At 25.0% G+C, this 25,552-nt stretch overlaps 2 protein-coding genes across 2 annotated transcripts; both read left to right on the top strand.

The window, feature by feature from the left end:
• Positions 1-6,320: 6,320 nt before the first annotated feature.
• Positions 6,321-19,710, top strand: LOC122856320. The gene is made up of 3 exons (XM_044158011.1): positions 6,321-6,389; positions 6,438-7,542; positions 19,295-19,710. Exons 1-3 carry the CDS (start codon positions 6,321-6,323, stop codon positions 19,708-19,710), a joined length of 1,590 nt encoding a protein of 529 aa, XP_044013946.1.
• A 995-nt stretch (positions 19,711-20,705) lies between these two features.
• On the top strand, positions 20,706-21,443 carry LOC122856318 (leucine-rich repeat-containing protein egg-6-like). The gene is made up of 2 exons (XM_044158010.1): positions 20,706-20,946; positions 21,043-21,443. The coding sequence occupies exons 1-2, from the start codon at positions 20,706-20,708 to the stop codon at positions 21,441-21,443; spliced, it is 642 nt and encodes a 213-aa protein (XP_044013945.1).
• Positions 21,444-25,552: the final 4,109 nt, after the last annotated feature.

Raw genomic sequence — 25,552 nt, 5'->3', positions numbered from 1 at the left:
CCAATTATTGCTACGACCGGGGTTCGAACCCTTCGACACGGGATTACAACGCTAGTACTTGACACGCTCGGCCATTGAGGCATTCGATAATTCGTACTAACTTTTTGTCTTCATAGGTTCTACAAATTGCCTGTCGGGATAGCATCAGGCATCCATCATAATCAAGGATAGCCTGATCCATTCTGGAACAAGACTGGATCAAGAAAAATTATTTGAAAAATAAATGCAATAATTTTTTCTGATCAAATTTGATCCAGAATGGATCGACTATATTAGGATAAAAGATAACTGATGCTATCCTGTCAATGCATTAAAAATCAAAACAAATTTGATACTTTTTTCTTTATCCATTTTGGATCCCTTCCTTATGTACTTAATAGAGTAGCCTGATCCATTCTGGATCAAATCTTGATCAAGAAAAAATTATTTGAAAAAAAAATAAATTCAATAATTTTTTCTTGATCAAGATTTGATCCAGAATGGATCAAGCTACTCTATTAAGGATAAAATACAGATAGCCTGATGCTATCCTGATCAGGCAATTTGTAAAATTCAAAGACGCAAAATTTGATACTTTTTTCTATATCCATTTTGGATCCAGCTAGCCTTACTCTATCCTTAATAGAGTAGCCTGATCCATTCTGGATCAAATCTTGATCAAGAAAAAATTATTTGAAAAAAAAATAAATTCAATAATTTTTTCTTGATCAAGATTTGATCCAGAATGGATCAGGCTACTCTATTAAGGATAAAATACAGATAGCCTGATGCTATCCTGATCAGGCCATTCCTACTCTATCTTTAATAGGGGTAGCCTGATCCAGTCCGGATCAGGACTTGATCAAGATGAAATTATTTAAAAATTGAATAAATTTAATACTTTTATCTTGATCAAGTCCTGATCCGGACTGGATCAGGCTAATATAAAAAGATGTAGTTGCCTGATCCAGGCTTGATCAGGATGTGATAGAGTTACTTGAATAGGGATAGCCTTACGATATCCTGATCAGGCCTGGATCAGTGTTCAGGCTAACCTGAACAAGTTTCTACTTGGGATATTTTAACTGATGATTTCTCATTGATAAACTTTGAGGATTTGAGGCAGAAAAAAAATGAGTTTTCAGAATTGGATAAGAAAAATTAAGTTGGTTATATAAAAATAATTAAATGACGATGGTATAAGGGAATGTATACAAGTGCAGTGGTTCAGTAGATGCACTTTGTGAGTTAATCACATTTGTCGACAATAATGGTTAAGCCACATATTTGAGGGTTACAAAGTAACTGGTATTTTTTTTTTTCTGAAAGACTGTTTAGCATAAAAGTGAAATTCATGGTTATCTATCATCATGATATAATAAAAATTTTTTATTAACCTTATGGTCCCGTTTATTCAAAATTTATATTAACCACGTTTAAAATATACCCACATTTTTCTTAGTTAAAAATAATTTTTATATCTAAAATAATATGTAAGAGCAATTTAACTGGCAATTAAATTAACTTTACAAACTGTGTAATGCAACTAATACAATTTGAAAAGTGTATATATATAGAAATACTTTTTCGTTATCTGATTTTATTTTTTTAATTTTATACAATATAAGGTGTATTTGTAAGGTTTCTATTTTTTTTCTATACAGATATTTTCTGATGTGTCTAGGTGTATTAATTTGGACTTGTGTCACTATTTGTAAAGGCAATTTGTACAATCGTAAAGGTGACAGGTGAAAACAGAGAAAGAGATATATTCAATTACTCGGTCCAACTGAAAAACACGTACCTAATTTTAAGAAAAAAAATTGAATGCTTTTGCAAAAAATTTTAAATATCTTCCAAGTAATTGAAAATAACGTTTTACAAATTTGAAAATTTAAAAAGTTATAAGATACAAATTGATGATAAAGTCTCTTTTAAAATACTTAAATCTTAAAATAATAATAAAATTTTTTTTGATCTACTATAAAGATGAAAAAAAAAAACTCAAAAACTGGTGAGATTTTTAATAAAACCAGTGAATAATGACTTAAAGTATTAGGGTACTAAAATTCAAAAAAAAAAAAAATACCTAAAATTAATTTAAAAAATTATAATTATTAATGATTTTCGTTGAAAAATATTTCCCAGAGATTTTCGTATTGGTAAATTGAAAATTGATACCGATTGAGGTGGAGATAGTATTTTTGAAAATTCTGACTTTGTGCTTCCAAGCGATCTGACCTCTAAAAATGTCTGTGTTTAAGCTCACAATAAAAAATAAAAAAAACAATTAAAAAGAAACTGACATATATATGATGCATTAATAATACAGACAAATTACAATTGGCAGAGTATTTCGATTGGATATATTTTTTTCGATGCCAGAATATATACAAGGCTAAAAAAAAAATAATACAAAAATATAAATGTAGGACAAAGTACTTAAAAGCAGAGATTTAAAGCAAAAATATACGCTTGATCAACTATGTTTAGTGGGACATGAAAACTCTGGACTCAAATATATTTGTTTCTTTTTTTTTTTGGAGAGGTCAGGAGTGTTTATCATTTTTTGAAACAAAGAAAAATACAATAAAAAGTTCAATTAATAATAGAAAATGATTAAAAATATAAATAAAATTCTATAATTAGTATATACTAAAAATTAAATTCAAAAAATATACTCTCAACTATCTTTCAATTATCTGTGAGAACTTTTAAAAATTTATGAAAATTTTCATCTCATCATTAATTGAAAAGTAATTATCGATTTAAAAAAAATTGAAATAATTAATAAATGAAAATAGAACATTAACGTTTAGGCATAATTGTGTCGAAATAAAAAAAAAAAAGAAAAACTATATGGGCGTCGTAAATGTGACGTCATATCTGACGTCACGTTGAAATGGTTGCATAGCAACAAGGGGCTGCAAATCCCGGAACGACACCAAAGCAAAGTGTAGTACATGCCCGGGCCATCCCAGCTAAAACTACCCCTACTTTTCATCCCCTCCTAGGCCTAGGTCAGCCTCCTCAATTTACTAACCACCCACGCACCCTTGAAGACCATTCACTAGTGCGCACTTTATATATATATTCTTTATTTTTTTATATTTTTACTTTTCATTTTAAAAATATATATTTTTAGATTTTAAAATTATTTTCCAGTTTCTACAACCCTCAAATACACATGTATAGATTTTTCTTTTTTATTATTTTTTTTTTTAAAAACGTCAGCATGTTATATTTTATTTTTCTCAATCAAATAGAGATTCAATTGCAGGGAAAAAGATATTTGAATGATGAATTGATTTTTTTTTTTTTTGATTGATAAAAAAAATTGTCACTAACCAACACGGGAAATCAACGGTTCATTATAGTATACTTTTGTTTTGCTCGTTTTGTCAGTTTTACTATTATTATTATTTATTTTTTATTTCACAAATAAAAAAAACTTCCTACTAATGTTTTAAAAGATATATGTACACTGTAAATATTTCCGTTACAATTATTATTTACTTGTATATTTATTAATATATGTTTTTTGTTATTTTTTTTTATTTTTCTATTATTTGATCAGAATTATTAAAGTGCTTAAACAAAACCTAACGTCTACCATCAACATACCAATTATTTTTTCCTTCGTTTGTATATATACTCTATTTTTCAAGGAAAATTGGTTCTGTTAGTAATACTTTTGTTTGCCAGAAAGAGTGCTGAATCAGAAAAATATATTAAACAGACTAATTGAGTGACAAGAAAGAAATTTGAAATAATTAAATGTTCTTTTTTCTCATTATTTGAATATAAAAAAAACTTTATGCATATTTAAAGTGTATATGAACAACATGATCATCATATATGCAAACAAAAGTTGTAAATATTAAATTTTAGAAAATTGAATTAATAATTTAGTAAGTAAAATGGAGAAAGTTGTGATTAATAATAAAATGCTAGTTGAAGCACTGAATCATCTGTTCAGCCTTGTTCATAATTTATACTTTTAAAAAAATGTTACGTGGATTAAGCCTTAAACGATGAAAAACAAAGTCGGAAGCAAGTCGATAACTTGATAGCAAGTTTACAGACAAATTGTTATTTCTATTGCTGATTTTGGCGTCATTTAAATTCAAATTCATATTATCACTAGGTAGTCATTTAACGATAAAACGCAGTGACATGTTAGTCAAATCAAAACTAGAGATGAACATCATGCTCTGGGGTCCAGAGTCTTATATATAAAGACCAACTTATGGTGGAAAGAATTCATCGAAAACTAATAAAAAAACTTATTATTAACCCAGGTAGAAATAAGAGTCAATTTTTTGACTTCTCATATCAAATTAACTTGTAAAGTCAAAAAGTGATCTCAAATTGACTCTAATTTCTACCTGGGAATATAAACTTTATATATTTAATAAAAAATATATTTTTAGTATACTATAATTAAGGTCCCGATAAACGATTTATTTTCGAATTTTTTTTTTTTAATTTCAAGGAAATTTAAAAAAAAATCATGGAAAAGAGAGGGGGGGGGGGGAGAAAACGTAATAAAAACTTTTATAAAAACAAACTAAAAAATATACCTATATAATTTTATAAAAACTATTATATATATATAATCGTTATATACCTACATTATAAAAATGTATAAATATATATACATTTTATATAATTTATATACACGATTTTGCCCAATTTTATATATAAAATATATATAATTGTTATATATATAATTATTATATAAAATTTTATATATAAATTATATATTTTTTTTCCATCATTATTACTCTGGTCAAAACAATATTTCTACTCCGAATTTCTCCGTAATTACTCCAAATTTCTCTTCAGTAACTCCGAAATTCCCCATGCGGAGAAATGTGTAAAAAAATTTCACCGAATTTTTCCGAACATTGCTGACGAGTGTATTGCTGTGTTTCTCGTGGTATACAAACAAAACAGTTTATTAAATTTAAAAAATTTTAATTAAATCAAAACGATGATAATAATTTTCAAGGAATATTCATAAACATTGATTTTTCAAATTGGCTACAAAACCAGTCGCTTGTTTGTATTAATTAATAAAATTAATATTCGTATAATTACAAGTCTCGTATTGAGGTCATCAAAAATCCATTTCTTCATCTACAAAAAACCACGTACAAAATTACAATAAACAAAAACAACTAATTAAAAAATTTGAAGAAAAAAAAAATAAAAAATTATTCTACACTAAGTCTTAGCCATTATATTAATTATTTTATTATTTTTTTTTTAATTAAACTTATTAAATGTATATCATGTATTTATTAAAATTTTTTTTAAATAAAAAAAGTACAAGTAATTATTATTTATACATGCAGCTTATCCTGTCACGGTATCGATCATTGTAGGGTATAAATAAAATGTTAATGCTCACATTCAATCATGATAAGATGATGTAATTGTACTAGCATTACATGCAAAAGTATAGTATCGTGTCATATGATCGTGTTTAAAAAGATATCTTAATGGTTTTTTCAACCCGATAAATAAACCCATAATGACCAAGATATAATATATTTTGCTGTATCATAAAAATAACCATTGACTAGTTCTATTTTGGTAATTATAAAAAATAATCATTCATCAAATTTGACATATATTGCTTTGAATGGTATTGTGGTTTTATTATTTTGATTTATTTTATACAAAAGTCACATGTGTATATCATTTGATTTTGTGTGTTAATGGTTGTCAGGTTTTTTTTATTTTGTCCTTTTTTCATCGATCATTATCAGTTATATCAAACTGCGAAATTTCGTCTCGCAATTTGCTCATCATCATGAATCAACTTGCCATATTTTCAATATCAAAATTACATAAATTCAATATCTGTTCTATAAAATGTATAAAAAGTCACTCAGTTGTTTGGCCGTGAATAGAGTCAAGTCAACAACAAAACCATGAAGATACTAAATTTAAAAACTTTCATTTCAATTTTGATCCTTTTAATTCACCATGGTGATTGTCAAGATTATTACGAAAAAAATTTAAATGTTAATAACATAATTGAAAGATATTTAAGAGAAATAAATTGTAGAAGAATTTTTGTTATTTTTGATAACAATGTCATTGATGATTCAATGAAAATTGTAAATACATTAATGGAAAATTCATCAATTATCATACATAAAGCTGGTGTTGAAATAAATAACAATAAAATAATGCATCATCAAAATAATAAAGAAAAAATATCATCAATTGTTGGAATATTTAAATCAATTGAAAATATCGAACCTCAAAAATGGATAACACTTTATGGAAAATTATGGGATACATCTGGTGAAATAATCATTTGGATAATGAATCCAACTGATGAGTATAACATTGAATTTATATTAACAACATTTTGGGAACTTAAATGTGTAAAAGTAACAATTATTATGAATAATTTGCCTGAAAATCAACTAAAAATTTATACTTATAATCCATTTTTAATAAATAAAAATGGTAAACGTGGTGAATTAATTAATATTAAATTACTCAATGATATATTTGTTGATAAATTAAATAATCTTTATCATCATGAAATACCAATTTCAATACTTGATCATAAGCCACATGTAGTGCTTAAAAATTTTACAATACTTGAATCTGGATCTGATGTAAAATTTTGTCAATACATTGCAAATTGGTTGAATTTTACAATTTTAGTTAAATCAAGAAATACTGATTTTGCAACTTACATTGTTAAACTTCCAAATGGTAGCTTCACTGGTATAACTGGTGATATTATTAAAAATCGTTCTGAATTTATTGGTAACTCGATGCATCTTGAAACAACGATTTGGAAAAATTTAGATACGGTTTATCCATATTGGCGTTCGCAAGTTGTTATTGTTGTACCACGTCAACCTCCAATATCTGGGCTACATCATTTATTTTCTAATAAAGCAATAAATTTATGGATATTAATAACTATTGGCATAATAATATTACCAATATTTTTTTTAATAACACATAATAATAAAAGTATATTACTTGATACAATGAATCTATTATTATTTCAAAATTTTCGTAATATTGGCGATAGATTATCGGAAAAATTATTTTGCATTGTGTTAATTTGGTGGTCATTTTTAATAACGTCAATATATCAAAGTGAATTTATACATTATCTAGCAGCAGCACCATATCATAATGATATCAAAAATTTACAACAATTATTGAAAAGTGATTTAACAATAATGGTTAAAGATTGGGAATATGATATGTTACGTCATTCAACTAAACCAATAAGAATGAAATTAGCTAAAAGAGTACAATCACAAGTTAATTCAACTGAATGTGCAATACGTTTAGTTAAATTTAGAGATGCTGCATGTTCTACTGATATTGATTATGCACATTTTATTATCGGTGAAATTGAACGTGATAATGCTAAAAATATTAATAAATATAAAAATTTTAATATACATATTGTTGAAGAGCCATTGATGAATTATTGGCAAACATATGTTGTTGTAAAAAATTTTCCATATTTAGAAAAATTTAATAAAGCTGCAGCAAGAATTGTTGAATTTGGTTTATCAGTTAAATGGAATAATGATGATAGATTGAAGAATTATAGAAATAATAAATTATTAAAAAATAATTCTGTTGGTAAAATAACAATGAAATCAATAGCATCTATTTTTTGGATGTTAATTTTTGGTTTATTTATATCGGGTATTGTATTTTTGTTTGAAATTTTATGGAAAAAATATTATAATTATCAGATTATTCATAAGAATCATGTGTAATTGACCGAGTGGAAATTTAAATCAATCATTTGATCAGGTATGTAACCTGTTTTCAAATCTATTTTGGATCAATCAGCCTGTTCAGGAATGGATCGAGAATATAATATTTATAATTTTTTTGATGTACTTTGCGCATATAGTGAAGCATTGTTTTTTCAATTAAGGGATGTCCAACGCGGAACGAAAATACTGAGAAGTTTTTGAAATTTTAATAGTAGATTATTTATGTAATAATACACAATGCCTAATTTTTTTATAATTTTTTTGTCGGTGGTTTTTTTTTTATTAATTAATAAAGTTGACATTTTTTAAGGAGGTTATACATAGGCTCTTATAGCCAACCGAGTACACTTCAGACAAACCTGGTTAGAAACTATATGAAAAAATACAGAGACTATTTCGAAAAACTGATATATTATAAAATGAAAAAAGACGAAAATTTTGAGCCGTATATGAAAAAAATTTTGTCGGTGGGTTTTTTTTAATAAATGAAAATAGACGCGAAAATTAGGAATTTTGACATATTATTGTCGGCATAGTTTAAACATAAAGTAAAACTGACAGAAGAAGTTTGCATGTGTGGTCACACAGACACGTAATTGTCGTGATCTCTTCTGCCAGTCTCACTCTATATTCAAGTTGGCCAACATTAAATTTCAACATAATTTTTAATTTATATAGTTAATGATATTTTGGATATATAAACTTAAATAAAATAAGTCAATAAACATTTTTTTATTATGAAATAAGGTCAAATATGCTAAAAATTACGTGTTATGATCGATTAAAAAAAAAAAAAATTATTTTTTCGGGGTTGGTATTGCATTTCTCATAATGTAAAATAGATAGGACATTTTCCCCTCTACAACACTCTAAAACCAGCGTTGGACATCCCTTAAATGTTAAAACTTTAATGTTCTTGATAATGTTCTATGAATATGACTAAATAAATGACATTCTGTAATTTTTAATAAATACACAACGAAATAATTGAATGCATTCGAATTATAATTCAGGCCAGAGTGAAAATAAATAACAAAAAAAAAAGAAAATACAGATGTTTGTTGACTAAGCTGGAAAAAGAGAACACGATATTCATTGGTATTCTGAGAATGTGAATGTTTGATACGTGACCAATAACTTGATGAACATAATGAAGGATAAGTGAAAAAATCGTACATTAATCGATTGATACGATCATGTTACTATTGGAAGGGTTTCAATTACTACACTGAGAGAAATTTTAACTAAAAATTAAAATCATGGTTGGATAGAAATTACTATAGTACTTTGTAATTTTTGTTTTAATTCTGGGACTGGCCGCGAGAGTCGGAATTCTACAATAAAATTATGTAAAATGTGTAAAATGTCAAAAAATTGTTGGGTTACTTCAAGCCTCTATACATCGTTATCTATTGCAGATGGACATGGGGTTGAGTGAAGTTTATAATTGAAAATTCAATTCTAAACAATTTATAATTACTTTTTTGATTAATCTCTTAGATGAGTTATGAGTTAATTAAAATAAAGATATACATGTTTTGTGAAAACAATAAAAATTATTATATGGTTGAATAAAAAATACTGCACAATTAAATAAATATTCTTATATATATAATAAAAATTATCATGTAGACATATAAAAGTTAGCATAGATTTAAATATTTTTTACTATATAGCTTTAAAATTCTGTTTGTGGGACGAAATAACACAAAGATGGCCGACCGATTGAACAAATGATTGAACTGTCATGTAATTTCAAGCATTTCTACAGCCTTATCTGTTGAAGCTAGGTATGGGGTTAAGCAGGTTTATTGTTGGTTATTTATTTCTAAACAATTTATCAAGAATAACTTTTTCTATTTAACAATTAGTTTTCGAGTTTTGAGCGTGTAAACAGAAAAGAAAAAATGTTGCCAATTGATTGCTATTCTCCGTGAATCTAGCACAAACCCAACAACACAAAAAATGTCCAACTTTTAAATAAAATTTGTAATAAAATTTAGTAAATTCTAAAACCGGTAGTGGGTAAATTCTCAGTCTGCTACATTTTACTTGTGAGTGTCGTGAATTTAGTCATTTTTTTAAACAGAAATTACAATAAAATTGTGTAAATTTTATGGCTTAGTAGTGTATATATAGTCAATGGAATTTTTACATAATTTTATTGTAAAAATTATCTATCAATATGCGAATAATTCTTATAAATGACGGGGGAACGCATGTTTTACTATTTATTTTGTATTTTTTTCTTTTACGTTTGTAATTCTTAGTTAATATTTCTCTCAGTGTAATAATTGTCAATTATTAAATTGGCTTTAATAACTTGGAAATACCAATATTTGATAAATTGTCAAATATTGAGCATGCGTGGGATATTTGCATTACTTCATCCTGACCTATTTTGCAATTTATCGCGATATTTGAAAACTTTGAAGCCAGGTGTTAAACTTTTGATGACAAAATTCTGATCCTGGCAACTTTTGATTGTGACGTTCATTGCTATTCTATTAATCTATTAATTATTATGTTATATTTGCTATAAATCAATTTATTTTTGTTGAATAACATGTATTATTTACTGTAAACTAGGGAATTTTTTTCTGAAATTTTTTAAATGATATTCGAGGAAAATTGTCCAATAACATGACAAAAATATCTTTGTAATGAATATGAATTATCATAAATATTATTGTAAATAAATAATAATGTATTCACGATGAAAAAAATGCAATCTGCAGCATGCTCAATTATTATTGTGTTTACTTGAAAAATATTTATGTAACTATTTTGCCATGAATTTTGAATTTGAAATTTTCCATTTTGTTGGTGCAAAATCTGTAAAATATACTGACCTATTTGTATGCAATAAACTTTAATAACTGACCTTGAAAAATAACAACAAAGTGTCAACAATAAAAAAAAAGCGATATACAAGGGGTGATTTGGAAATTAATATATAAATTTATGAATGCATATTTTTTCATCATGAATTCATCATAAAGATATATTTTTTTCTCCGGTTTATTTATAGATTAAAAAATTTAAATTGTTTTTTATTTTTTTGCTTTTGTTTTATTTTAAGGTTAAAACCTTATTAAAGTATAACTCTAAAAGGAGAATATATAATATAATATATGTGATGAAAGTTGTGAGCACCAGTGAATAGAAATTGAAAAACAAGGCTAAATGTCAAGATATCTGGCCATGAGGGCGTAGAATGAAATGAGGGTTGGCTCTTCAACAGATATATATGAACGTGGCTGCACAACTACCTATGTTTAGGGGTATACGAGATGAGAAAAGTCGGTCGATAGAGCTCCCGGGAGGCCACAGCTATGCTCTCTTTTGCGGAACATGCAACTATCATCTAGCTCTCGAAAAATAAAAGAAAAAGAATACACACACTAGAATGAATGAAATGGCACTTTTATTCTCTCCCTCTTCAGTGTTTTAATATTTTTTTTTTCCCTATCTATATCAATCTATTTTTGCACTGTGTTTTTTTTTTGTTTTTTTTTGTTTTTTTACACCACTGATGAGGATAATTTGAGTTGAAAAATTTTACCACAAGAAGAAAAAAAAATAAAAAGTTTTTGACTGTGGTAAAATTTAATTTTTCTACTTGCCTGAAAATATAATTATTTGATTTAAGTTAATTAGTGACTTGTGTGTTTTGTTGATCAATGAAAATTGCAACTTGAAACATTTATAAGTATATCAAATATTTATTAAATTTTAAAAATATAAATCATTCTTGTTGTTATTATTATCAAAAAAGTTGATTCGAAATTTTTAATTATTTGGCTATTTATTGAAAATTAATTTTTCATTTTACGTTTCAATTGAATCGTTTGCGAATACATATAAGTGCATGTATGTATGATCTTTCGAACACAAGCTGGGTGAATAATTTGAAGTCGAGTATTGACCTTAACAGTAAAACTACTGTGAAGCCTACAATTTACGCCTACATGCCAATTTGAAGAAGGTCAGAGATCACTAGGTCAAATCTAGATAGTTTTTTCTATTTTTTTTTCTACTAAAAGTAACATCAACGAGTGGTTTTATACACAATATATATATAAATGTCTTTTAGAACAATAAATTTTTTCTATCAAGTAATTTTTATTTTTTCAAGCAATTTTATAAGCAGTAAAAAAAATATATATACCTATATAATTTAATTTAAACAAATGTAAAGATTCATTTCCAATAATTGAATTTTTGCTCGATTTCGTTTTAAGCTCATTTTTTGAATCAACTAATTCAATTATCTACTCTTTCAATTTTTACAATTGTGATTTTTTTGAAATTATCAATGTCAATGTTATAACAACTTTTATACATGAGGATCGGTAAAACATCACACTTTTTTTGGACCTAGGTGAATTCAGTTCCGTGGTACCCCATGGTTACCCCCTGGGCCATTGTTTTCCGACCGTTTATAATTAGAATGTGTACCTGGTCACATCTGGTGGAACTGAATTCACCGTTTCCCCTTTTTTTTACCGCTCAAAAAGACGGTAAACAAATTTATTTTTTTCCACCGTAAATTTCAAAAGATAAGGAATTTCAAATTATCAAATTTTTTTATTCTTCGTCATTCTTCGTAGAAAGATGAAAAAAGACAGAGAAAGTCGGAGAATTATTTCCACCGGGGCTCTTTTTCTTGTCGTTCTGAAAAAGATTTTTTTAATTAATATTTTAATTTTTTTATATACTTTAATATCAAATACCCCAGAGATGTATATTATTCTGCCTGCATTAATATCACGAATCGAAGTCTTACGATAGGTTTTATTATTCCAAACAAGTTATCTATACATATGAGGAGACTCATTTTTGGTACATATTTCCTGATATATACACTATAATGATGAAGTAAAAGTTTAATTAGGTGTTCCATTTTATCATTGTTTTGGTTTTTTTGGTTTTCGCGTTTTTTTCTTCGCACTAGACTTGAATTCAGATTATTCTGTTTGCTCGTCTTTTGGTTGTTGCTGTTCCTGTTTATCGAAAATATTGACAAGACTGATTTCAAAATTTGGATCGCCTTCGTAATGACTTCGACATAGTTCTCGTTGTTGTTCTTCAATCTTCATTCCTTTGTTATCATGGTGTTTTTTTTTCCTATGTTTTTTTTGTGGCTAAACCCTGGTAGAAATTCAACGTCGGGCCGACTTAATATCGACATAACGTGTTTAACCTAAAAATTTTTCCCTATGCTTATATGTTATCTCGATATTAAGTCGGGCCCGACGTCGATTCGACGGAGCATTTCTACCAGGGGTAGGTCAATATTATTAACTAATTTTTTGTCTGGTTACTTTTTTTAACAACTTGAAAACAAAATACTAACTAATTTGATAAGGGAATGATATGGTCTCTTCGACAGCAATTCTGACATTGAAATGTTCCCCGAATAAGAACAACAAAAACAACTAAAAACAACGAGAGCAACAACTACAAGATTGAGAACAACAAAGAAAAGAAGCCCTGGTAGAACTATTTCTCCAAATTTTTCTGTCGTTTTTCCCATTTTCGTAGAAAGCAGGACTTTTATACGACTTTTTAGAACTTCTGTATCCATTATCCAAAAGAATAGTTAAATATACAAAAATGGAAACGAAAAAACGGAGAAATTTCTATTGTTCGTCGCGAAAAAAGACGGAGAATAGGTGGAAAACAAGTATTCTCTGAATTTCTCCGTTACAATTGAAGTTCTTAATCTCTCTTCTCAATCTAAATATTAAAAGTACAGTGGAAATTGCACATATTTATTATTCCAAATATGATTAAAAAATTATTCAGTAAATTAGTGATAAAAAAGTAAAAAAATAGTAACTTTTATTTTTTATCTATACAAATTTATAACAATGATAATAATATTGTGCAAAATAGACAGAAAAAAACCGTAGTTTTATAAATTGAATCTTTATCGATCGACTTTTTTAAACGTCAATCTATTCAAACATTTTTCAAGTGTTAAATTTGAACATTCAAGCCAAAATGTTATAAATTAAGATATAAAAAAAAGATATAGATTTATTTTGACATTTTAAAAATGTTATGTATTTACATTTTTTTTCTAACTGTGTAATGTTTATATGCTATTTGAAAGATATATATTTTTGCTTGTAAAAAACCAATGCATTGTTGGAAAGCTGTGTTGGTTGATGAGGGTATAAAAGAAAGACGATCTCAAATGCACATGCCATGTTGAAATTAAAGTTGTGGAATTGCAAGCGTTTATATTAGAGAAGACAACATACAAACATTGTGAATGACGACGACACGACAGTTTCAACAACGTAAAGCAAAATTAATTGCTTAATTAGCCGAGCTAAAATGTTTCACATTAAATAATCAAGCACTACCACATGATAAAAATCAAATGAATTATATCAAATGTACATCAATGAATAATGTGATTATTTTATAGCCAAGTTAAATATTTTTTTTTAATATATTTTTGACTCGTGAAAAAATGAAATAAATAATAAGAATTATATACAAAAATATGATACAATATAATTATAAAAATGTACTTATATATTAATAGTAAAATTTCAACGTAAAATATAGATATACCTATTGAAATACAAAATCATTAAGTACATACGTATAGATTTTAGTAAATTACATAACGTTTCCCGGAGCAACTTGAAAATCGATCGATCAGATTATTAATGATAGTAAAATATATATACACATGCTACCGTTCTATATTACCTAACTATCTAGTATAATCGCGTGTGTTTTATACTTTTATCGGAGTTTGAGATCGATTTATATTGTTCAGTTGCACGAACGAATCCTGACACCCTCAATATTATGCAGACAATAATATTTTTCATTTTTTTTTTAGTCAGGTTCTTCAAAAGAACATAAAAGGAATACATTGTTTTTTTTTTTTCTAGTAATGACGTAAATTTTTTGCATGTTATTAAGACATTTCGAAACAGTTTGGTAAAAAGAAAAAAATTAATTCTCGTTAACGAAACTTGTAACATTTACGTACATAAAAACGATTAATTGAATGTAACAAATTTTAATTTATTCTATACATAAATTACGCTGTTAAAAAAATATGTAAAATTTTAAATAAATTTGATTTTAAAAATGATCTAATATTTATACTTTATTTTTGTATTAATTTTAAAATTATACTCGGAAAATATATAAAAGAAATGGAAAATAAAATAATTGATTGAAAAATAAGTTCAATTTCTTTTTTTGTTTTTTTTTAAAAAAGCGATACATTTATTCGGGGTAAGAATATTAAGGTAAGTTAAAATCACATAATAATTTTAATTTTAAAAATCTTTGTCTAGATAATTTGAATTAAATTTGTAAATAAAATAAAAATTAAATTTTTTAATAATAAAAAATGTAACAAAATATGTTAAATTATATTTAGAAATTTATCATATCAAAATCGACTGACTAGACGTATCAAAATAAAAAATTATATTTAGAATTCAATCATTAAGTCCAGACGACCTGAATTTAACAATCAAAATGTTATCAGTCATCGTTGACTATATAAATGACTTTAAATCCAGACAAACAAACAGATTAAATTTAAAACCAATAGTAGACTGTTGTTGCTTGAAACAACATTCAAAATATATACTAAAATTATATTTTCACAATGAAATTTTTCATTAAACTATTATTTCTTTGTGGTATTAGTTTGACATGTGTTTATTCATTTAATAATGATGATGATTGTCAAGTACAACAATGTTTTAAAATTTGTAAAAATGATAAAAAATTAGTATCTGTAAAAAATAAAATAAAATCACTATGTTCTGATACATTAATTATTTTTGATAAAAATATTTCATCAATTGAGTCAAGTGCATTTGAAAATTTAAATATAACAACATTAATAATGAATACTGCATCACAAAAATTAATTTTTGATCAGGATTCATTCACTGGTTTGCCAATATTAGAAACGTTAAAATTATTTGACGGTGTTGTAAAATTAAAAAAAAATTTATTCAGTTCAATTAATACATTAACGTCTTTGTCATTGACAATTAATGGAACAGAACAGACATTTGAAAATGGATTATTAGAATTTAAAAATTTATCAGAATTGACAATTTTAAAAAGTAATTTATCAGTGATTGATAATTGCACATTTTTAAATATTAATCCAACAATTACTACTCTTGTATTATCACATAATAATATGGATTCAATTAAATCAAATGCATTTTATTCATTTAAAAATCTTGATTATTTACAAATTAATTCAAATAATTTAACAATAATTGATAATTATTCATTTGTTGGTTTGAAAAAACTTGACCGATTGAAAATTAGTGATGAAAATATTGTATCATTTTCGGATAAATCATTTGATGGTTTGGAAAATCTTGGAACTCTGGAAATTATGGTAAGAAAATTATTTGAATATTATAGTTTATTTTTCATTTATTAAATAATTGGTTAGACAAAGTTTAAGTATTGTTTTATAAATTCTAAAAATATAACTTTGTTATTATTTAACTTCTTTTCAATACAAAAAAAAAAATTAACATAAATAGATTTTAAATTCCTGGAAAGCTCTGACTTTATGGATATAATTATATAAATTTTTTTTATTTTTATAATTTAGGGCATGTCCAACGCCGGTTTTAGAGTGTTGTGGAGGGGAAAATGTCCTATCTATTTTACATTATGAGAAATGCAATACCAACCCCGAAAAAATAATTTTTTTTTTTTTAATCGATCATAACACGTGATTTTTACCATATTTGACCTTATTTCATAATAAAAAAATGTTTATTGACTTATTTTATTTAAGTTTATATATCCAAAATATCATTTACTATATAAATTAAAAATTATGTTGAAATTTAATGTTGGCCAACTTGAATGTAGAGTGAGACTGGCAGAAGAAATTACGACAATTACGTGTCTGTGTGACCACACATGCAAACTTCTTTTGTCAGTTTTACTCTATATTTAAACTATGCCGACAATAATATGTAAAAATTCCTAATTTTCGCGTCTATTTTTATTTATTAAAAAAAACTCACTGACAAAACTTTTTTCATATACGGCTCAAAATTTTCGTCTTTTTTAATTTTATAATATATCAGTTTTTCGAAATAGTCTCTGTATTTTTTCATATAGTTTCTAACCAGGTTTGTGTGAATTGTACTCGGCTGGCTATATAAGAGCCTATGTACAACCTCCTTAAAAAATGTCAACTTTATTAATTAATAAAAAAAAAACCACCGACAAAAAAAATATAAAAAAATTAGGGATTGTGTATTATTACATAAATAATCTACTGTTAAAATTTCAAAAACTTCTCAGTATTTTCGTTCCGCGTTGGACATGCCTTAAATTATAAAAATAAAATTATTCTTGACTTTTTGTTATTTTGTTTTTAACTGTTAACCATATTATTTTCGAGTTAACAATTGTTGAAAATAATGTTATTAATAATTTCTAAAAAATATTAAAACACAAGGGTTTTATATCTGAATCCATATTTAAAAAAAAAAAGTTAACAATTGTCTAATAATTTAATAATAATTTTTTTTCTCGTTTTTTACAGCAAAATCCAAAGTTTAATAATTTGGCTTCACTGAATATAAATGGAGTAAACAAGCTTTCTAATTTAAACCTAAATTTAAATGTAATCAAAACAATACCAAACAATACTTTAAATTGTCAGAAAAATTTAAAAGAAATAGATTTGATGAATAATCAAATAAATAAAATTGAAAAAGATGCATTCACTGGTTTAAATCTTACAAAATTAAATTTAAGAAGTAACAAATTAACTATTATTGAAAAAGAAAGTTTTAATAATCTCACTGTTGAAGAATTGGATCTCTCAGACAATCATATCTCTAAAATTTCAGAAAATGCTTTTAATAATACAAAAATTACAAAACTTTATTTTTATGGGAACAAGATTTGTATTGATAAAAGTACCTGGGGACTTTCGTCGACAACACAAGTTTTTACTGATAAAAAATCTTCTGTTTAATACATAAACAATCTGATTTTTTTTATTACTAAATTTCATCGCAATAGGAGTAAATGTTATTCTAGTTTGAATGAATATAAAATATTTATTCCTTCATAAATTTTTCTGTGTTATATTAATAAAAAAACAAAAAACAAATAAATAAACAAATTAATAAAGTTATAAAAATGTAAATGAATAAGTAGATCAATAAATAAACAAATGAATCATTCGCGAGCACGTGATCGAATGTGATCAAATATATATAAATATCGATATAATGACTGATTTACTTTTTTCGATAGAAACAGATTGTTATTATGTAAGTATAAAATATACTAATCAGTGTTTCTGTATTTTTACTTCTTCTCTTTTTTTCATTGGATTATGTAATTATTGTTCATTGTTATTTCGGTTCAAACAGATATATAATATTTACAGTGTTTATTCTTTCATATATACTCCTTTGTTTTGTATTATGAATGAATAAATATGGATATAAATAAAAAAAGAAAATGAAAAAATAGATAAATAATTATTAATTAATTAATAAGATGATATTGTATAGTAAATCCCGTACACGAATGTTTGGAATTTAATATATAATGATTCATTGACCTTCTTTGATGAGAACAGTTAGTTATTAAACATGAAACCATCCATCGGCAATATAAAATAAAATATGATTTTGTTTTATATACTAATTGGTTTTTAAGTATTTCCACTTCTTTCTTTTTCTATTGACTATTTATGTATGTATATATGAGAGCAACAAGGTCCGAAGTTCTTTATTTCGCTGTGAGTTATTAGTGGATTTAAACGTTTGATTTTTCATTTGAAAGAAATAAAATCTACAGCTGTGTCAGTTGCTCTGATTATTGTGATTAAAATATTTAATTTTTTTAAAAAATGAAATCTTTTGAATTGTTATTAATTTTTCAAGTGATATTATTATCGTTGGTGTTCAATAATTGTGAAGGTTCCTGTTATTTTATTAACCGAAAATTTGAAGTTTGTAAAAATTCAACTACATTGGTATCTGTGAGAGAAACAAATAAAGACAAAATATCAAATTTAAAACATCCACTTTACATTCGAGATAAAAATATATCATCAATTTCGTCAAATGCTTTTAAAAATTTGACAATTTATCATCTTATACTTGAACTTGCCGATGAAAAATTAAATGTAACACAAGAATCATTTAATGGCTTGCCGAATTTGGGAATATTGGAATTTTTTTCTGGGATGATGACAATAAAAAAAAATATGTTTATGCCAGTAAAATCACTACATCAGTTGACATTAATTCTTGATGGAAAAAATAAAAATTTTTTTAATAATAAATTAGATGAGTTACTTAAACTAAGAATATTAAAAATCCAAAAAAGTAATTTGGGAATAATTGAATCTGATATGTTTATTAATTTTGATGTACCAATTGAAAAATTAGAATTAATAAATAATAAAATTGTTGAAATGAGAGCAAACTCATTTGATCATTTTGAAAAAGTCACTTTTTTAAAATTAGATAACAATAAAATAAACAAACTTGAATATGGGGTATTTAATGGTTTAACAAATCTCATGACTTTATCAGTTTCACGAAATCAATTGAGCAATATATCTCGTTGGGAAATTAATTATTTATTGAAATTAAAAAATCTTAATATGGCACATAATTCAATTGTTAATATTGAAGCTGGTTCTTTTGAAGGACTTAATCTAAATACTTTGGATCTGAGTTATAACAAATTACATATAATAAAATCTCAAACATTTCGAGGACTAACTATTGAATATTTGGATCTATCGAATAATCGAAACATTTATTTCCAAAAAGATGCATTTTTAGGTGCTAATATTACAAATTTAAAGCTTTCTCAAAGAGCATTCATGGATAATTGGAAACTTGGCATATCAGCAAATATTACAACTGATGATTAAATTTTAGAAATTTTTTTTCCAAATATAAATTAAAAATAAATTAAAAAAATCATCATTAATAATTCAAAAAAAACTAGACAATTTTACTAATTTAATAATTCAATAATAATAATAATAATTTTTATGTGAATTCAAAAGGTCTCAAAATAAAAAATTATAGTTCAATTTTCATTATTTTAATAATTTAATATAATAATCAAATTAATTATCAAAACAATATATAAAATTTAAAAAAAATTATAACAACTGAAAAACGAAGGATGGACACTTTAAATATTTTATTATAAATAAAAATTTATCCGTAATCATGTCATCAACGTTAAAAAAAATATCTAAAGCTTTCTTGTTATCGATAAACAAAAAAAAGCTATTAACATATTGTAATTAAGCTTCTACATTAGACTGTAAAAACGATGAGGATACTGTGACACAAATACCGAAATAATAAAATAAAATATTTGAGAATAACAAAAACCGAATGATTGGAAATCCCCAAAAAGATGTTAAGTAATATCTGCCAAGAATACGTCAAATCGTACGATCCATTAGCAATTCAACATTTATCTTTCATAACACATTATTCGAACGAAAGTTATCAAGTTGTGATGTACTCAATTGACTGTGCTTAAAAAATTTATTCAATCAAATCAATTGACAATTTTTAATTCCATTATTTAAAAATATAACAATAAATCATGGAAAAATTTTTTACTGTTATTTTACTGTGCGGATTTCTATTGGCTGATGTGAGTGCTGATACTAAAAACTCTTGTCAAGTTATTCACGATAAATTTTTAATTTGTAAAAATTCAACAACTCTGTTATCTGTTAATGATATAAATACAAATAAATCATCAAGCGTTTTGTATATTAATCAAACAAAGCTAACAACAATTGCAGCCGAAGCATTCAAGGATATAAATATAATTGAGCTTACAATTAAATTTAAAAATGATTATTTAATTTTAAAAAAAGAATCATTTAATGGTTTAAAAATGCTACAATCACTGAATATAATATCTGGTATCGTTGTTGCTGAACCAAATCTATTTTTTCATATTAAACATATCAGTTATTTGTCAATCAGAATCGATGGTCATAAACAATCTTTGGAATCACTTGGTCAAGAATTATTGGATTTAAAAACGTTTACACTATTTAATAGTAATGTTGGAAATATTAATATTTCAACATTTGATAATTTTCCATCAGGATTAACACAACTTATATTTTCAAGTGAAAATAATATTAAAAAAATTTCGAAAAAATCTTTTTTCATATTTAATCAATTAAAGTCATTGGAATTTTTTAACAATAGTATACAATATATAGAATCTCAATCATTTGCTGGATTAAATAATCTTGAAAATCTTAAAATTATGTATGAAAAAATCACAGACATTGATAGCGACACATTTAGAAATCTCAAGTCATTAAAAAATCTCACACTTAGTCATAATAAAATTTATGATATCTATGATAAAGCATTTCATGGATTGAATTTACAATTATTGGATTTAAAATACAACAAGTTGACAGCCATTAAAAAGGAAATGTTTTCTGGACTTAAATGTAAAGTATTGGATCTTTCAATGAATGAAATTAGTCTTATTGAATCAAATTCATTTAAAAATATGATTTGCCAATTAATATTCGTCACGAGTTTGAATATTCAAGGGGGTGACAAAAATTATTGGGGACTTTCAAATGCAACGGAAATCATCAAACTTTGATCAACGTACTTCTCAACACGATCTAACAAAAAATAAAAGCAAGTCGTTAATGACTAATGTGTTATCAAAATAAAGAAAAAAAAATATATATTTTATAATTAAATCACAGCAATCAAATTTTTTATATTGTTAAAAAAAAATAATAATAATTACAAAGTGATTTTTGAATTGTAATTATTGGAATAAATAATTTTAAAAATATATTTTTCATAAATGTAATTAAAAAAAAAAAATATCTTCATAATTATATTTTAATAAAATTATAATATTAGAATTTTAATTTCAAGAAATGACAGAAAATCAACTTTTTTTTCTTTCATCTGTAAATTAATTTGTATTTATCATTAATCAATTAATTTTTTCAATAAATAAAAACAGATTAGTTTCAGGAAAAATAACCATCGATGCATAAATAATTAAATTTCAATTAATGTTTTTATTTAGCTTTTATATGTTTTTTTTTTTTTTAATTCGATACCTAGTGTACAGAAAATAAAAATATATTAGTAAAATGTTAAAATGATAAAAAATAAATATTTCTATATTTATTTTTTTTTCTAAAAAAAAAAATCAATCGATCAATAAAAAATTAGGATGATATAATATTAATCGCCTTCCTTTTGAAAGTCGAGAATTAAAATGATTGATTAAACGAAATGGACAATGAAAAAAAAAACAATGGAAATGTAATTATTTTTAAAATGATAATATATTTATAATCCAAAGAGAAAAAAAAAAAAAAAAAATTACATGAAGAAGCCGTTCTCGTAGTCAGTTGTAGTCGTCAAAATTTATCGTTAAATTTTAACGATAAATTTTTGAAAAGTACACAGTATTATGTTTATTATAAAAAAAAATATAAAGATTAACTAAAAAAAATTATTATTTAAAAAAAAAAAACGGTGAAAATATGATCTAGGAGGTGTGTCGTAAATGATACTGGATTCATTGTATATTTGTATGTGTGGGAGAAATGTTGACTGTGTAATACATATAGCAGAATTTTTACAATTATGGTAGGGATGAAAATAGACCAAGAGGGATGTCGAACGAACGATGGTATAGTAAAACGCCCGCAGGGTGGTCATGACGCGGGTGTAACCTTGGTAACTCACGAACTTTTGCTCTTCCTCCGCTTGTCATCCCTCTTGCCTCGTCCTTAACCCCACCAATATATACCATTAAAACCATTACCAATTTTTTCCATTTCCTTCTTTTTATATATACATACATATAAATTACAACAAAATTTTATTTCCCCACTCTACATTTGCAAATTTAACCCTCTCTTTTATATATAATTTTTCTTTTTTTTATTCTTTTCTCTATTGTATATATAACAACACGTTTAATTCGTACAAATGGACCAAAAGTAGAACACGTATATATTTATTTTAAAATATGTCATCCACTATAATATATTATATTTTTATTTTCATATCATTTTATGTTTTTTAATAAATTTCTATTTTTTTTTTAATATCATAATTTTTCATTATTCATTAAATAACTATTAAAATTATTAATAATTAAAATTATAATTGTAGTTTTTATAATTTATTAATAGTTAATTTTTTTTAATAAAATTACTAAAAAATTAAATATAGGTCAGACAATATTTTGGGTCAAACATTATGGTATTTGTGTGTAGCCTATATTATGTTTTAAAAAAAAATTTTATTCACATAATAGAATAAATAAATAAATAAATAAATAAATAATTATTAAAACATAATACATAGATAAAAAAACTAAATAATAAATAAATAAAATTTTTGTATTTTTGGGGTTAATTATTTTTATAATATAAACATGTATATTTGTGTACCTAGTTTTGATGAGTATAAGTGAAAGAGGGTGGCATTGGGTCGAGGTCACCAGGACGCAGAGACGATCGATGCAGCCTGCCACGCCATTTCTACACCAGTCCCACGTTCATGTATATTATCTTTTTTTTTATTATTTTTTTTTTTTCCATCCCTCAATTTCCATCATCCCTCATTTCTCCTACTTCACACCCCAATGGGTAATCAGCCCCACGTTGAATCCACCGCAACCCGCCTCAACCTGACCCTCTTGTTTACGCCCTACTCACTATTCTCTTCCAGGCTAACAAACAATCCCCCTCTTATAAACATTTACTATATCACCCCTACACCCCTTTACTCTTCATTCAAGTACTATTATATATATATACATATATATTTATTTTTTTTTCAACGAAAAGTTTTGGAGTTTTTCTTTTTTACATGTTGTAAGTTACATTTTTTATTTTATTTATTTATATTCTTCTATTATTATTATTATTATTATTTCTTTATATCAAAATATATATAAAAAGAAAATAAAATAAATCGAAGGATATATAACTACTTTTTTTCTTGATCGTTTTACTGAATATAAATCTGACCCTGTGTGGTAACTTCTATATATATTTATTGTATTTCAAAACTCTTACAACTTGATTATATTCTTTTTATTTTTTTCATTTTATTTTTTGATCAAATCATGGAATGATCGTCTTTCACATTAACTCAAGCCTGTAAATCTTAGATAGAATAAACGACAAGGTTTTTAGAGATATATTTTTATTTTTATATATATTGTTTGGGATTAAAATATGAGAATAATATATTGTCACTTTACGAATAGTGAGGATTAATTTTTTTTTTGTTGATTTATTATAGAAAATTTTACGTGAATGCCAGGAGTTAACAAACAAAAAAATGATAACAAAAATGGGTCTATTTTTGTGAGATTGCAATGATAAGAATTTAAACAAAGTGAGGGATGTGCTCTTTTTTTATATTAGCAATATTTTTTCATGACTTCCAAAATGACTGCCACAAAATATGTATAAAATTGAGTTTCTAATGGATCATACGATTTGACGTATTCTTGATGGATGTTACCCAACAATTTTTTGGGGATTTCCGATCATTCGATTTTGTTATTCTCAAATATTTGTAACGTTGAAAGTTTTTTTTTTTTATTATTATTTTTGTATTTGTGTCAATGTTCATCATTTCTATTCTAATATAAAAGCCTCGCTAATTACAGTATGCTAATAGCCTTTTTTTTTTTTTTTTGATAACGAAAATTTCTCAGATATTTTTTTTGAATTTTGATAACATGATTATATATATATTTAAAATATATACGACAAATGTATATACAAAGATAAAAATAATACAATTTTTTTTGTAATGATATTTAAAAAATAAAGAAAGGTCTTTTGTTTTTTTAATTTTAATAATTTTTTTTATTTGACCAATAATTAATTAATTTGCCATTAAAATAATGCCAATAAACCATAAATTTTTATTTTGATTAGAATTGAGTAAAGTTAACTCCATTGAAGCACAACAATTTTAAATTTAATATTTAATTTATTCAATTTAAACAATTTAAAGTTAATCGAATAAATTTACTCATCAATTGTAATATTTGTTGACACGGAAAGTTTCCAATTATCCATGAATCCTCTTTGAGAAAGTTTTAAATTTGTAATATTAGCACCTAGACATGCATCTTTTTGGAAATAAATATTTTGATTATTCGATAGATCCAAATATTCAATAGTAAGTCCTTGAAATGTTTGAGATTTTATTATATGTAATTTGTTATAACTCAGATCCAAAGTATTTAGATTAAGTCCTTCAAAAGAACCAGCTTCAATATTAACAATTGAATTATGTGCCATATTAAGATTTTTTAATTTGAATAAGTAATTAATTTCCCAACGAGATATATTGCTCAATTGATTTCGTGAAATTGATAAAGTCATGAGATTTATTAAACCATTGAATACTCCATATTCAAGTTTGTTTATTTTATTGTTGTCTAATTTTAAAGTGGTAAGTTGTTGAAGATGATCAAATGAGTATGGTTTTATATCAACAATTTTATTATTTATTAATTCTAATTTTTCAATTGGTACATCAAAATTAATAAACATATCAGGTTTAATTATTCCCAAATTACTTTTATGAATTTTTAATATTTTTAGTTTACGAAACTCATCTAATCTATTATTGAAATACTCTTGATTTTTTCCATCAATAATCAACGTCAATTGATATAATGATTTTGCCTTCATTAGCATATTA

Source organism: Aphidius gifuensis, linkage group LG5 (assembly GCF_014905175.1).
Source record: "Aphidius gifuensis isolate YNYX2018 linkage group LG5, ASM1490517v1, whole genome shotgun sequence".
Classification (NCBI taxonomy): domain Eukaryota; kingdom Metazoa; phylum Arthropoda; class Insecta; order Hymenoptera; family Braconidae; genus Aphidius; species Aphidius gifuensis.
This window is presented reverse-complemented; position numbering and strand designations above follow the sequence as displayed.

What these genes read in the sequence shown, in the direction of transcription:
- LOC122856318 (XM_044158010.1), top strand. Translation starts at nt 20,706, where the DNA reads ATGCTACAATCACTGAATATAATATCTGGTATCGTTGTTGCTGAACCA. An exon ending in AACACAACTTATATTTTCAA is followed by an intron (nt 20,947 to 21,042) that starts GTGAAAATAATA and finishes TACAATATATAG; the next exon opens with AATCTCAATCATTTGCTGGA.
- LOC122856320 (XM_044158011.1), top strand. Translation starts at nt 6,321, where the DNA reads ATGAATCCAACTGATGAGTATAACATTGAATTTATATTAACAACATTT. An exon ending in GGGAACTTAAATGTGTAAAA is followed by an intron (nt 6,390 to 6,437) that starts GTAACAATTATT and finishes CTAAAAATTTAT; the next exon opens with ACTTATAATCCATTTTTAAT. An exon ending in AGCAAGAATTGTTGAATTTG is followed by an intron (nt 7,543 to 19,294) that starts GTTTATCAGTTA and finishes TTTTAAAATTAG; the next exon opens with ATAACAATAAAATAAACAAA.